The sequence below is a fragment of the Scophthalmus maximus genome, chromosome 20, assembly GCF_022379125.1.
Source record: "Scophthalmus maximus strain ysfricsl-2021 chromosome 20, ASM2237912v1, whole genome shotgun sequence".
Classification (NCBI taxonomy): Eukaryota; Metazoa; Chordata; class Actinopteri; order Pleuronectiformes; family Scophthalmidae; genus Scophthalmus; species Scophthalmus maximus.
In genome coordinates, this window is record NC_061534.1 from 18,291,243 (window position 1) to 18,305,444 (window position 14,202).

Consider the following 14,202-nt stretch of genomic DNA (forward strand, 5'->3'; position numbering starts at 1 on the left):
GACAGTGGGTATGGATGTACATGCTGTGGCAGCCTGTCATAGTCTTCCTTACCTCCTCCTTCACCATCACCTGTATGCTGCTGCCGCCGCTAATGACAGGGGCAGCTTGCAGTGTATCAGCTGCTCTGCTGAGAAGGTGAGGGGCTTTAATCTGCCATTGCTATAGCGGACCTGGACATCTCCAGGACCATGAGTTGAACAGGAAAGATCATGGCCAACCCGTCCTACCCCGGAACGTCAAGAACCCTCAGTTCTTTCAAATAAATGCTGAAGACTTTCCTGTTTGCTGCAGGTTTTTATTAGATTAATTAATTACTAATTTCTTAAACTGCACTGTTACTTTTTCTCTTTTTTTAAGAAAACATTTTCAAGGGTTCTTTTCTTAAACCCATCTTTTTTTTTTCTTTTACATCTTTTTAGGCCCACAAACTCTAGAAAATTAAGATTATGCACCAAAAATGAAGCCTTTCTTAGCTTCTAATAACTTATCAACATTTTATTATTTGAACTGCTTATTTTCTGTAAATATATATTATCTGTATGTCATATCCCAAAATCACAGCTTAAGGTAGAAAGGAGGTCAAACTTATTATAACCAGCCAGAAAATACTACTATTGTGTACTTTTAGTATGTACGTTACTAAATTTCACATTTTCTGTGCTCATCGATGTGTTTTCTGTCTCTCGCTCTATGTTAAATCCAATTCTCATGGTACCCAATACCTACCGTTGCCATAGTTACCGCCTGAAGCTCTGTTTAATACCAGAAAACAGCCACATGGGGGCAAAGCTTCATCAGATTTCTACGAGTGTTGGTGGAAGCGACACTCAGGTAGTAGAATGGGGCAGATCTGAGGAGAAGATACGAGCCACCGTGGGGCTATTTAGCTCATCTCACACACCGCTCGGGTTGTTTCCTGTGTGTATATTTATTTTTTCTTCATCCTACAGCTTGCCAGCTGCCTAACCTCTCGTCTGCCTGGGAAACATGGTGGCTAAAAGCAGAAAACAGACCGGGAAGAGTCCGACGACCCAGACTGACCGCGACAAGAACCAGCTTGTTTCTCCCCCTGGCAAAAGCAACGCCAGGCGCCCGGGCAGGGAGGGCAAAGCTTTCCCCGGTTTCCATCCCAACGGGCTGGCGGGCATCAGACACAAGCTCGGGCTAACTCCCTCCGCAGTTGTGAAGCATGGACTCACTCTTCTACTCGGTAAGTTAGGAGCGTTAGCCTGTTAGCTGCTAACGACTGCGAGCGCTGTCTTCATTCTTTGTCGTAGCATTAGCCGATCCGCTAAATTAAGTTACCGAAGCCGATGATCGGTTTGCTAACGTTAGCTCACTGAAACGCTACAGCTTACCAGTTAGCCTCCTGTTGTTGCTATACATTAAAATCCCATCATAGTAGCTTGTGTTCTTTGTTAAAGCTCTACACGTGTAAACAGGTTTTCCGGCAAAGTTTGAGCTAATACCGCTATGATATCTAAAAAATGCACCACAGTAAATTCATCACGTCTCATGGATCAAGCCAGTGGCTCATTTCTGGACCACACTGCAGTTTTGTGGGGTTTTTTATTTTTGCTCTGAAAGCTTATCTCTGTCCACAGCTGCTCTGACTGGATACCTGCACTGGTGAGTTGTTCCATCCGTTGGTTGCTTCTCAATCATTGCTGCTGCGAGGTGCAGCTCATGCTTCACATATTCCTGCTCCCATGTTTAGGCTTCACCTGTCACAGCTGTTTGAGAATGACAGACACTTTTCACACCTGTCAAACCTGGAGAAGGAGATGGCTTTTCGTACAGAAATGGTAAATATGTAATTTTATTATTAATAATACTAGGGATGCTATTACATTATTTGAGTCTGACGCTTACTGCGGGAGTATGACAAAGTCCTAAATGATAGAATCTATCAATCTTTGAATAATTTTTTTGTATAGCTCATATTCAGAAATCACAATTTTCCTCATAGGGTTTAACAATCTACATGTGTCATCCCCTGTCCTCAACCATTGATTAGAATTAGGACAAATTAAAATAAACCCTGTTAACAGTGGAAAAACGAAACCTCTTTTTGTCTTTGCACAATGATCACGTTTTATAAAACAGGTTTTACCTGGCTGCAGTTTTTCTCCATGACAATGCAGGCTGTCAAGTGAGAATTTCAATTTAAGTGATGTGGGGACAAATTAACACAGTTTATCTGAAGCTGTTGTGGTTCATCTTAAGTCGGAGGTGCATACATTAAGTGGATATCTTCCAAAGTTACTGTTTGTGTAAAATTCTGCCACAGCTCAGCATTGGAAATGAGCTAATTTGCCATTCAGAAATATTGTATTGTAGATATCCTCATTATTTGTCATGCACAGACTACACCTCATATTAACTTCACATAAACAATGAAGAAAATAGACTTTGTGAGAGATTGAGTCGCCCTTCATTTTAGAAAAACGATGGCATTTGACATCGTCACCTAATGAACTTTATGAATGATTAAAGCAACCAAAACCAAACAGTTTTAACATACAAAAGGGAATGTGAGCATTATTTCTTTACGAAGACTTGAAAAAGCCCCTGAAAGGTATATTAAAGGAAGATCTAAATGCTGTGTCAGGCTGCAACTTACACAGGCATTTATTATTTTCACTAAATCTAATGATTATTTTATAAATTGATCGACAACCATTTACAGTTTCACAAGGCCCTCCAATTCAAAATCCCTAGATTAAATTTACAAACCTATGAAACTGAGAGAAGTAACAAGTTATCTCACCTGAAAAGCAGATGCAAGGCAATATATTCAACATCTTTCCCTGAAAAATCACTCAAACTCGATCAATAATTTCCTGTCACTCATCCGATTGATTGACTATTTGTTTACTCGATTCTGAAAGCAACCAAGCACATATTGTCTCACACCAGCTATGGTGTGTTTATCCATTGTGTGGAGGATAAATGTCGTCCACTTGTCTACTCTCCTTTGCATTCAAATATTTAAATATTTCATGATCCGATTATTTCTGGTGATGCAAGGTGCTTGTATTCTGAATGAACAATATGTCATTGTGCGAGGACGTGATAACTTGAGCTGAAACCATTAATTGATTTGCCAATAGAAAAATAATATGCATCTTTTTTGATCATCAATAATTTTTTTTATATTTTAAGCAAAACATTCCAGTTTTAACGGGGCATTTTGAGGCTGCTCCTTTAAAACCTGATGTCAGGGATGTTTCACTTTCCTTTGGCATTTTGTGGATCAAATGAGTTGACAGTAGATTGTGCAACAAAAGGGAATGCATGCACTAGGGATGAAATGATTACCGGTTTTACGGTAAACCACGATGAATAGTTCTACCATTTCAAATTTGAATTATCATTAAAACCACAGTTGATTACCATGGAAGTTTTCCTGAGTTAATACTTTCCAACTCAGTTAGCAACAGTCTCCCAGACGCAGGCACAGCTGCAAAGTGGGTTTGTTGTGGACCCGAGTCGGGCTTGGGTGCCGTTCTTGTTATTTTTGCAGAGAGAATCTACGGTGGCCCTGAAGTGCAAATCACAACGGCGAAAGAAAAAACACAACGCCGAAAACGGCGAAAGAGAAAACACAGCGGCGAAAGAGTAAACACTATGCCGAAAGAGAAATCACAATGCCGAAAGAGTAAACACTGCGCCGAAAGAGTAAACACTACGCCATCAACGTCTACTGGAAAGTTAGTGGTCTGTATCACATGGTTCTCGCCGATTGGAGTGGTCTTTCCTGGTGAGGATGTTTTTACGCCGGTGGAGCTAATGCTCTCTGTAAAACCCGGCCGTATAGTATAGTCGGTGGTCTTTCCACTGTCGATAAAAGTCCAGGGGCCGTAATGCAGACTCATAACCCCTTACCATATATCATGTTAATTAAAGTAATAATTACTAATTATTGTAGTGATAATACACATACAAATGCATACAAACCTTAAAAACAATAGGATCGTATTTCCTGTGAGCAAACCATGACTGATTACGATATAAACGGCCAACACTTGCGGCCATTATTGTGATTATTCGGTTAGAAGAAACTGAAAGTTTCACAAAGAAATATCTTTCATATAACTACGGACATAAACTTGTGTATATGTGCCCCTTATGATCAGTTTCTGACGGACGATCACTCTTTGGCACCACATCCGCAACATGTGGCACCTTTTTGGCCGATTGTGACCCTTTTTAAAATTAAATATGTACTCAACTTTCTTTTTGCTTTGAAATTTTAGTATAAAGCTGGATCAAGCCACTTCGGTCCGTGCGCCCGGCGGCTGTGACATCTCCGCAGCGCCAGACTGTTTTGTGGACAATGCAACAACCATTCCCCTAGAATACATTCAGAACCTGATACCACTCATGAAAGGTGCAATTAGCAGTCATTTACTATTCAATAGCATCTTAGTTTAAACAATAGGGCCCACGGACTATGCAAATATGAGTTTTTTAAGCCATAAACAGAATTTCTGGGGTAGATAATAGAATCCAGGGTATGAATACCAGTGTAAAGCAAAGCATCTGCAATGTTTTGAAGCTTGGAGTAGCAAATCTGATCACACTGGGTTATCTTACCATGTGTTGTGGAGGGTCCTCCCACTAAGTCCGGAGTGAACACAGATGTGGATCAAAGGTGATGTGCAGCACCAGCAGGTCTGGTCTGTCCACTGTACGCAGTGACAAACAAAAGTATAGCCAAAGTCACACAGAAGGAGAGTGACATACACACACTATATCTGAATAACTTGAATGCAAGTAATAAAATGGAAAAAATAACGGCTCTTTAACTTATGAGGTCCACCATCTATGTCTCCACTCTCCAGTAACTTGAACGGTGGTTGCTGCCACCGCTCCTGTTAGCAGTGCAGCTAATAACATCAGCCATTTCAACCAAGGTCGGATCTTAAGCCTCTTCTTTTGAGGAGGCCGGTCGTAAAACAGATATAGCTCTGAGTCTACATTACGGCCGTAGTGTTTACTCTTTCGGCATTGTGTTTTCTCTTTCGGTGTTGTGTTTTTTCATTTGCCGTTGTTTTTTCTCTTTCGGGGTTATGATTTGCACTTCAGGGCCACTGTAAGAATCAGTCAGTCATGAGAGCTACATGCTGTCAAAGATCAGCGCAGAACACAGTTTCAGTTTCACTCTTGAGAGAGAGAGAGAGAGAGAGAGAGATTTTGTTTAAAAACACAATGTTTATTTAAGATTTACAAGAGAACATCACGGTCCTCTACAAATGAAATGAGAAAAAAAAACATACAACAACAAAATAACAGAAAACCAGAATAAATCAGGTCATAAACACAGAGTGAAAGATGAGTTCTCCCTCCGTCACTGAACACACAGCCGTGGTGAAGCACCATGGCTGTGGAACAACAGACTGGACAGTGGGGAGAAGGAGATGCTGCTGGACTATTCTGAGGGAACTGATCCCCCCGACTCGGGGGACCCTTTTCCGGACATTGGTTTTTCAGTACGTCATGCTGACCCACCGGACACTGCTGCTGACTTTCACATGCAAACTGGGAAAGGTTTGTACAGACACTGTGTTCTGGCCACTCACAGGAGGACGCTGGGTGGGAGGAAGGACATGGTGTGGAAGGACAGACTCCCACGGGACAGCAAGCCGGTGTGGAGACTCTTGTACAAGCCTCCACTGAACAAGAGGTCTGGAGACCTGCAGTGGTGGATCCTCCACGGGGCTCTGGCGGTGAATCTCTTTCTGTCCAAGATAAATCCCACCGTGTCCTCCACATGTCCATTCTGTCCACACACGGAGACCATCGTTCACTGTTATCTGGACTGTCACAGACTCAAACCTCTTTTTAACATGTTAAAAACCGTGTTTTTCGACTGTGGGGAAATTTTTACGGAGAATGCATTTATTTTTGGTGCTGGCTACAGAAAACAAGATGCTGCAAAGTGGCAGTTGCTGAGAGAGAGAGAGAGAGATTCACAAGAGAACATCACGTCCAAGTGAGGCAGTTTACACAAAGGGACAAAACCACAGTCCACTAAGAACAATGAAGCATCAAGACCCAGACCTGCTACCCCCCTCAAAATGGTGCTGGCCACTGGCCTCCATACAGAGAGAGAGAGATTTGAACATCACGGTCCTCTACAAATGAAATGAATAAAAAACACACACAACAACAACAACAGAGAGAGAAAAAGAGAGAGCGGCGCCCAAGGCGAGATTTTTGATCGCTAATTGCAATGCAAGAAATTAAACATTGTACAACATCTAAGAATATGCAATGCAGTATATAGTAATAAAATATTAATGATGTATTAATTACAAAGAAAGAAACTTTTGAGAACTGTTAAGAATAATTTCAGCCCTTTTTGACTAATTTTGCAGCTGCAACTCAAAAGCAGACCTGGACAGTCTTGGATGATGCATAATAATGATCATGCATTGGTTACTTACATCACGTCATGATAGCAGACAGTGTTCATCATATTGTCAACTCGTGAAGTTTTCAGGGCTGAGCTAGAATTTGGACCAAAAATGCAGAAGACCAGACTCAATAAAAGTTTGAACATATGTAATAGTCTTTCAAGCAATAGAGGGTGAGGATTGAGGGTGTCTGTCTCTCTCTGAGTCTCTCTCCTCCATCACTCTGCCTTGACATTTCTCTATCCAACATTCCCCACCCACCAATCCTTTCTCTCTAATACTGATCTTTATTGAGGTTATGAGTTTAATCTGTCTTACATATTTTCTTTTGATTTCCAGGGTTTGTACTATTCCTATTACAAAACCATAATCGAGGCTCCCTCTTTCCTGGATGGCGTCCACTTGGTCATGAATGATCGGCTGACAGAGTACCCTCTGGTTATTAACACACTGAAGAGATTTAATCTCTATCCAGAGGTAATGTCCACATGTTTTTCATATGAGATGCAGTTTGGTAGCATTGCACGTCACTGTTCACACTCATATTTTGTTATCGGACAGTAAATTGGTCATAACCTGAAAGAAACACTTCAGTAAAAGATAAAATTGCACAACAGACCAAATATTTTCTGGGTGCACCAGTGAGTTCAGAGAAAAAAAGCAGAAATTCTAACAAATATTTTAGGTCTTCTTTCTTTCTCATTAGCAAAGAGAAATGAATGTAGAGAACATCCTGGTACTGTAGCTCTCCTTACCTCAACCACGGGCTAAGATTAAATGCTTCTGTTGTCTGGTTTATGGCTGCATCTAACAATTCTGCAGCTCTTGCCAGGTTCGTTCATTTTAAAAATAGATCTTTGATGATAAAAAATTATGACGAAATGTGTTTTGTTGTGTTGACGAGACAGGACGAAAATGTTTAATGTGTTAAGATAAAATGATATTTCCCCCCTGTGTGCATCTAGTCCAGCTGTGGCGAAACATCTGGCTGCTCCTGTGTGACTTGTGTGTGTGTTTAGCGTTAGCAACCGTTAGCAGAGCAGCTCTCAGACCCCAGCCTCGCTCCGCTCACGTTCTACGTTCATGCAGCAGATAACAAACTGTTTCGGTGAATCGCGAATCAGGACACAGAACCAGTGTTAATTTTGGCAGCTATTTTAGATTTAGTCTTAGTCTTAGTCGTTTGACTAAATTGCTTATTAGTTTTAGTCTAGTTTTACTCTACGAAAACTGAAAATGTTTTAGTCTACAAAAATCCATGACATTTAAGTCAACTTTTAGTCAAAATGTGTGTGTGTGTGTGTGTGCGTGCGTGCGTGCTTGCGTGAGAGTCAGTCAGTCAGTCAGTCAGTCAGTCAGTCAGTCAGTAAGTCTCAGCCATATCTCGAGAACCGTTCATCTTCTCAGTCTCACACTTGTCATGTGTTGTTTAGGGACCAACAGCTGGTTCACAGCTGATCAGCTGTGGATTCAACATGTATCAACACTGAATGTAACGCGTGTCCAGCACGGCTCTTTCTTGGTCCCTAAACAACACATGACAAGTGTGAGACTGACGAGATGAATGTTTCTCGAGATATGACTGACTGCTCTGTTTAATTCTTTGTAGAAGAGGAAGACTAAGGAAATGAATTCAGATATAACAAAAGTAAAAGTGTTAAGAGTGAAATGTTATAGAGAGAAAAACATTTTGACTAAAAGTTGACTTAAATGTAATGACTTTTCGTCGACTAAAACTGTGAAGGATAAACATGATTAAAATGTGACTAAAACTAATAAGCATTTTAGTCAAATGGCTTAGACTAAGACTAAATCTAAAATAGCTGCCAAAATGAACACTGCATTGTAGATGATAGTTATAAATTTGAACTCCTTGTAAAGACGCTTGTGAAAAATAAGGTGTCACATTTATTGGGTTACACCTATTATCACAGGCTACATCCACAAGACTACGTTTCCATTTTGAAATGCATCTCTGTTGCTACGAGCGCCTAAAACTGAGAACTTTGCAAACGCTGCTGGCCCTGTTTTAGCTTGAGAACTCTGGGACTGCGTTTTAGTCTGTACAAGCAGAAACTGAGACGTTTGGTCACGATGACATTCGCTTCCTGATTTGGCTTTATCAGTCATTCAAACAGTGTTTTAAAACTAAAACATATAATTATGGATGAAGCCTCAAGGTGTCAGATACATCAATATTTAAGTGTTAGATTGGAGGAGGTATTGGCAGATACTCTGAAGTTAAAGACGTATTGTGATCGGGGCCCCAAAAAAACAAAATCAGGACGTTCGAAATTAAGGCTAAGAGAGAGGTGGTACAAGAATCTTGTTTGATTGAACTTTAGGCCACAAAAACAAAGAAATGAAGGAAGAGATCAGGCAAGCAGTCACTTCTGGAAAAGCAAATGACTTATACAGGACCACAATATGTCTTTGCTCCTCAGAAAACAGGACAGAAAGGTCCTTTTAGACAGATTGTTTGAACAGGCATTTCACCGATTGTCTTCTCTGCTGCCATCCCTCTCCTCTACTCAGGTGGTCCTGGCCAGCTGGTACCGGATATACACAGGTGTAATGGGCTACTTTGGGATTCCCACGAAGATGTGCTGGTCAATTAACAGAGGAGATGGACTCACTCCTGTTGATAGCTGTGAAGGTAGACACTGTCGCCAAGGAGCTCCATTCTCATCTGCACACACACAATCTCACACACAGGGTTGACCCGGAGCTAAACTGACATTTAAAATACTTGCACGGACTGATTTCTTCTCAGCCTTTAATGATTTTTGTTGCTCGTGGACAGACTCTTTACCTTAGAAAATACCTAATTAAGCATGTTTTAACTACTACCACTGCTAATATAGCCTAGTGCTCCTTCTTGAGAGACCACAGTAGGTGTATGTCTGAGTCTGGGGGGGGGCATGTCTCAAAGAACTCAAAGAACTCAGATGTCAAAGAACTTTGTGCTTTGTAAATATTTTTTGACGCAGTTAAGAATTTAATTATAAACACATTGTTTTTATGGATATGAATGATGATCACCACCATTAATATATATCAGAAAAAGACAATTAAAAATAAAATGTATTTAAAAAATAACAGATCTGGTCGTTGACTTGGACCAGCAGAAGAATAGTGTAATTTCACTTTTATTTTCACTAAATGTTTCGACAGTTGCAAAACATTTGTTGCAACCAGACTTTGGACCGGTTCACTGTCTGAGCGTCTCTGCTGCTGACAGATGAGCAGTGAGAGTTGGCCAGGCCCACTGCACCAGACATGCTCCGACACAGACAGAGACGCATGGATCTAATCTCTCCTCAGTACGCTGCTACTATCTCCATTAAAAGAAAAAATCTGTTGGTTGTAATGAATGTAACAGTGTAGTCAATGAATGAGAAACACGGACATGCACGGAGGCTACAGACTGGAGTCACCAAAGCATTGGATGAGGATACTGATTGGTTGGATTGATTTTTTTTTTTTTTGCCGTGGCAGCTAAGATTTAGCCGTGGCGGCCCGCCACAGTGAAATGTTACCAGCCGAAACACTGTACTGATCACTTTGATTACTTTTTGAAGATTGTACCTTAAAACTGCAAGTTTTGTCTGAACAACAGGACAAAATTGACAGATGTTCAACTTTAAATTAGGTAAAACGATAAAAAAAAAAAAAGTTTGCCGTTTTTGCTTAAAAGAAGGTTTAAGATTTTTGGAAAAATGCTTATTGGCATTCTTGCCAGGAGTCAGATGAGAAAATTTGCACCACGTTCCAGTCTGTCAAAAAACGCTGCAGTCTGATGACAATTAGCTTAGCTTAGTATTGAAAACTAAAAACAACGAGCCTTTGTCCAAAATAAGGTAAAAAAAATCTTTCCCCGAGCAACTCATAGCGCCCTATCCAATTGTGATCGCATCACCCAGGATGGATGTTAATACCAGGTCTAAATCGGGCCAAAATCAGATTAATTAACAAGTTATATCTTGTTGTTTCAATATGTTCCAAAAAAAGACGTGTGAGACGAATTACAAATGAAAACAACAAACCTCGGTTGTATGCTGGTTCATATGTCAAATATTGACCAGGCATAGTGACTTCTTACTGTGAGTTTCCCAGACAACCAGTGGAGTTTTAACTATGTCATAGGCTGAACAAGAGGAGTATTTTCTTAAAAAGTTTAACTGTTCTTTTTATAAAAGATTAGGCACTTACATAAGACAAAGAAAAGCAAGAAATACTCACATTTAAAGGGGCAGTAAGCGATTCTAAAGCATTACATTTAATAAAAATCAGCTGTCAGACGGCAGTTTCGCAACCCACCCAGTGCAGTAAGCAGAACGCTCATTTGTGAATCCTTAAGTTCTCGCAGATCTGTCACCTGTGGACCGCCGCTCAGATGTTTACATCTGCTCAATATGCTTCCTTCTTTTTAGCTCGTTTTTGCTTGTTGTATTTGTCGTATATGCAGCTTCTGGCAAAGGAGGTCAGCAGTTTTTTCGATGTTTGGTGTTTCTCTGCCACGGTGTTTTCAAAATAACTCGCTTCTGCTGCTAGCTCCTCGTTCTGCAGGGCTGCGCAGCTCGTACCCGGATGATTGACAGAGCGGAGAGACGCCCCCTGGCTGTGATTGGAGATTTTTCTCCGGGCGCAGTGGACTGTTGCAAATGGCATTAAAGGCAATAGGGGTCGACGGATGAACTAGATTATGTTACATATGATCTGTCTCACATACTACTACCAGGATATAGTGACAGTTTCAGCAAATATGAAAAAAAGTTAGTTTTGGAAATCCTACCGACTGCAGCTTTAACTCAACAACAGCAAGGGAAACACAATAATGATTATTGTAGCCTCGAGGGCAAGAATTACGCAGAAGTAGGTTTGTCTGCAGGAACATTTTGGATAAATCTGCTGACAGTAAACAAGATAAAGTTGTTGTGAGTTTTCCTTCCTGAGCTGAAATCTCAATGTTTCCGTCTCATTAGTGAAGAGAGGCGGCACAGGGCCTATGTTGTTTTAGCCCTGTTTACATACACTTGACACTACTTGACTATGCTGCCTTGCATAGGACGAGCTAACAGTCAGAAAGAGGAAACATTTTTATGTGACAGTGCATTATTATCTTTGCGACACTCAGAATGACAGTGTTTACAGTTCTCAGACTGAGCTGCTGTTAGATCAGGTTTTTCCACTATGTTTTTTCTCACAGTGATTTCCAGTCACATCACAGTGATGAAACAGCTTTTAAAAATATCAACATGCCTCCAAGTGTCTTGTTAGTCATCACAGATTTGTCAATCTGCTCTGTGTACCTGCTAATTTGGTTTGCAGCGCTGCTGAAGTGAAATTATTAGATGGTGCCAGAACTACAGTTTCAGGCAGGATGTAAAGCAAAGTTTGTTTGTTGAAAACATGAAAAAAGAACTGCATTTACCTACAAGTAAAAATTGAGGATGTATCACAACTCAACTCATTATTATTCAGTATAATATATGTTTACATCTTCTGCTATATGGGAACACACTAGCTGGTCAAAGAGAACAATCTGTAAAACGTCCTCAGGTGTGTCCATTAAATCCAACTCTTTTATGATCCCTGGCTCTTTCCCCATAATTTAAGGATGTTTATAGTATCTAAAACCCTGTAGCCAAATTTCGTAATGCTATGCTATGTATTTTAACATACAATTGGATTTTGTGTCATGACTGGACTGTACCTTATATATGAACATTATAGGTCACACACTCATGTAACAGAAAAGCCCAATTATTGTATGCACATACACAAACTGTTTTATATTTTATGGTGTATATGATTCCTTATATTCCTTATATTTTTTATGTATGGTTTATTATCTAAATGGTGTTTTGGAGCCCAAATGAAGCTATAAAAAAAACGAGGCAACAGAACCTGCAGCAGGGCATCAGGGTTTGCTGTATCCTATAATTCATTAATTTATCATCCTGGCCGGGACCTTTGCAAAGTTCTGCCTCTTTGACTGGCTTTTTTTTTGCACTGACCCAATTTCATCATCTAATTATACTAAACACATAATGCAAGTGGCAGAGTTAGAAGTTTTTTTTTGATTCTGCACAGAAACCAAAGATTTACCATTATTGTAAATAAAAAAACGAGCAAAGTTTCAAATGCTCAGATTTGAGAAACTACAACCAGTAAAAGATGTGCATTTTTGATTGATACTTGATTAATCAGTTATCAAAATTGTTGTTGAATTATTCTACTGACTAATCAATTGATCAATCTTTGTTGTACTTAATTTAGTCTCAGAGATCTCTAGTATCCATCAGTAACCACTAGGGATGTTGAAATGAATCGTTTCTACGATGCATTGCGATGGGGAAGTGGACGATGCAGCATCGATGCAGTGACGGACACAAATCGATTATAGATTACTGCTTACTTGTTGATTTTCTGACCGCGGCTGGACTATTAAGTTTTCGAGTTCAAAATTACTTCCTTGTAGTAGTAGTGCTTGTCAAGGAAATAGCGGACCCAGCTCAGCCAAGAATTTATCCTGTAACCAAGCTTTTATTGTTAGGCCTGTACTGTATCATTTATACAAAATAATGACATGTAGACCGTCCTATGAACCAGCGTGATCCAAGAAGGAACAACAACAATTTTATTTAACACCGTCAAACACTACAGCGCATCCACTCCCTTCTTCCATTCTGCCCTTCACAATAAAAGCCAAACTTAAAATCAGCATTTTGCTAAGGCAACCCAAAAACAGATTCCAGTTAAAATGGAATGTTACATAAATAAATTAGCTTACACTACGTTGCTGCTTGTTAAGTGTATCGTTTTGAACCGTATCGTTGACAGGATAATCATAATCGAATCGAATCCTGAGACCAGTGAAGATTCATACCCCTAGTAACCACTGATGAAAGGCTCAACATTGTGTTTTGTGTGTGTATTATTGTCCAAATTAGGTATGGGTGATCCAGCGTATTTCTATGTGACCTGTGTGTTCATGCTGAACGGCGTGATGATGAGCCTGTTCTTCATTTACGGCTCCTACCTCAGGTAACTGCTCAATCCCGTTGTGCTCTGATGGTAGAGAAGAGGGTCAATTTTTATCCGTCAGCTGTCAGACCTAGACAGAAAAATTGTTTTTTAGTTTGTCTCCTGTCTCTGCCAAGAAATATGGATTTGAAAGATCAGATGGAGGATGACCTTTCTCAACCTATCTTTTTGCTTTCTGCCTCTTTAATCCCAGTTCTTTCCGTTTTTCCGTTTCCTAGTGGCAGTCGGCTGGGCGGCGTTGTTACCACCATGTGTTTTTTCTTCAACCACGGCGAAGTGAGTGTACTGTACTTGTTTCTCCTTCCTCTCTGTTTCAGAAAGTCAGGATTTTTAAAATCAGAAGCTTTGTAGCTCAGTGCGAGCCAGTCATTTACAAACAATCAGGAATATGCAGCAGGCATTGGACAGAAAACTGTTTGGGGTGCTGGGGATTGAACCCTCAACCTTCTGGTCACAGATGACCTATCTCCTAAGCCACATTGCCCATATATACTTTACATAATAGGGATGGAAAAATAAATCAAACTTCAGTATGGCACGCTTTAAAAAGTAATTACACACTTTAGACAACAGAGGGCACATTTGGCATTGTATGCAACAGAGCCTAAACCGGACGTTCCGGACTGAAGAGACAAACGACAGCAGAAAGACTGCTACAACAGTCGTTTGTGACGAGAAGCAGATGCTGTATCACTGACTAAGACGAGCATGTCACCCCATGAGGGGGAT

The 14,202-nt window shown here is 40.4% G+C and overlaps 1 protein-coding gene across 3 annotated transcripts in view; it reads left to right on the forward strand.

Annotated features, from left to right (window-relative positions):
• Window positions 1–718: 718 nt before the first annotated feature.
• dpy19l1l (dpy-19-like 1, like (H. sapiens)) overlaps window positions 719–14,202 on the forward strand; it is a 37,847-nt gene continuing 24,363 nt past the window's right edge. For 2 of the 3 annotated variants that reach the window (XM_035608071.2, XM_035608072.2), the window contains exons 1-7: window positions 839–1,211; window positions 1,606–1,630; window positions 1,719–1,806; window positions 6,763–6,900; window positions 8,959–9,079; window positions 13,380–13,473; window positions 13,692–13,749. In XM_035608071.2, the coding sequence (XP_035463964.1) occupies window positions 989–1,211; window positions 1,606–1,630; window positions 1,719–1,806; window positions 6,763–6,900; window positions 8,959–9,079; window positions 13,380–13,473; window positions 13,692–13,749 (747 nt within the window). In that variant the 5' untranslated portion in view covers window positions 839–988. The other variant, XM_035608069.2, reaches the window with a different exon arrangement.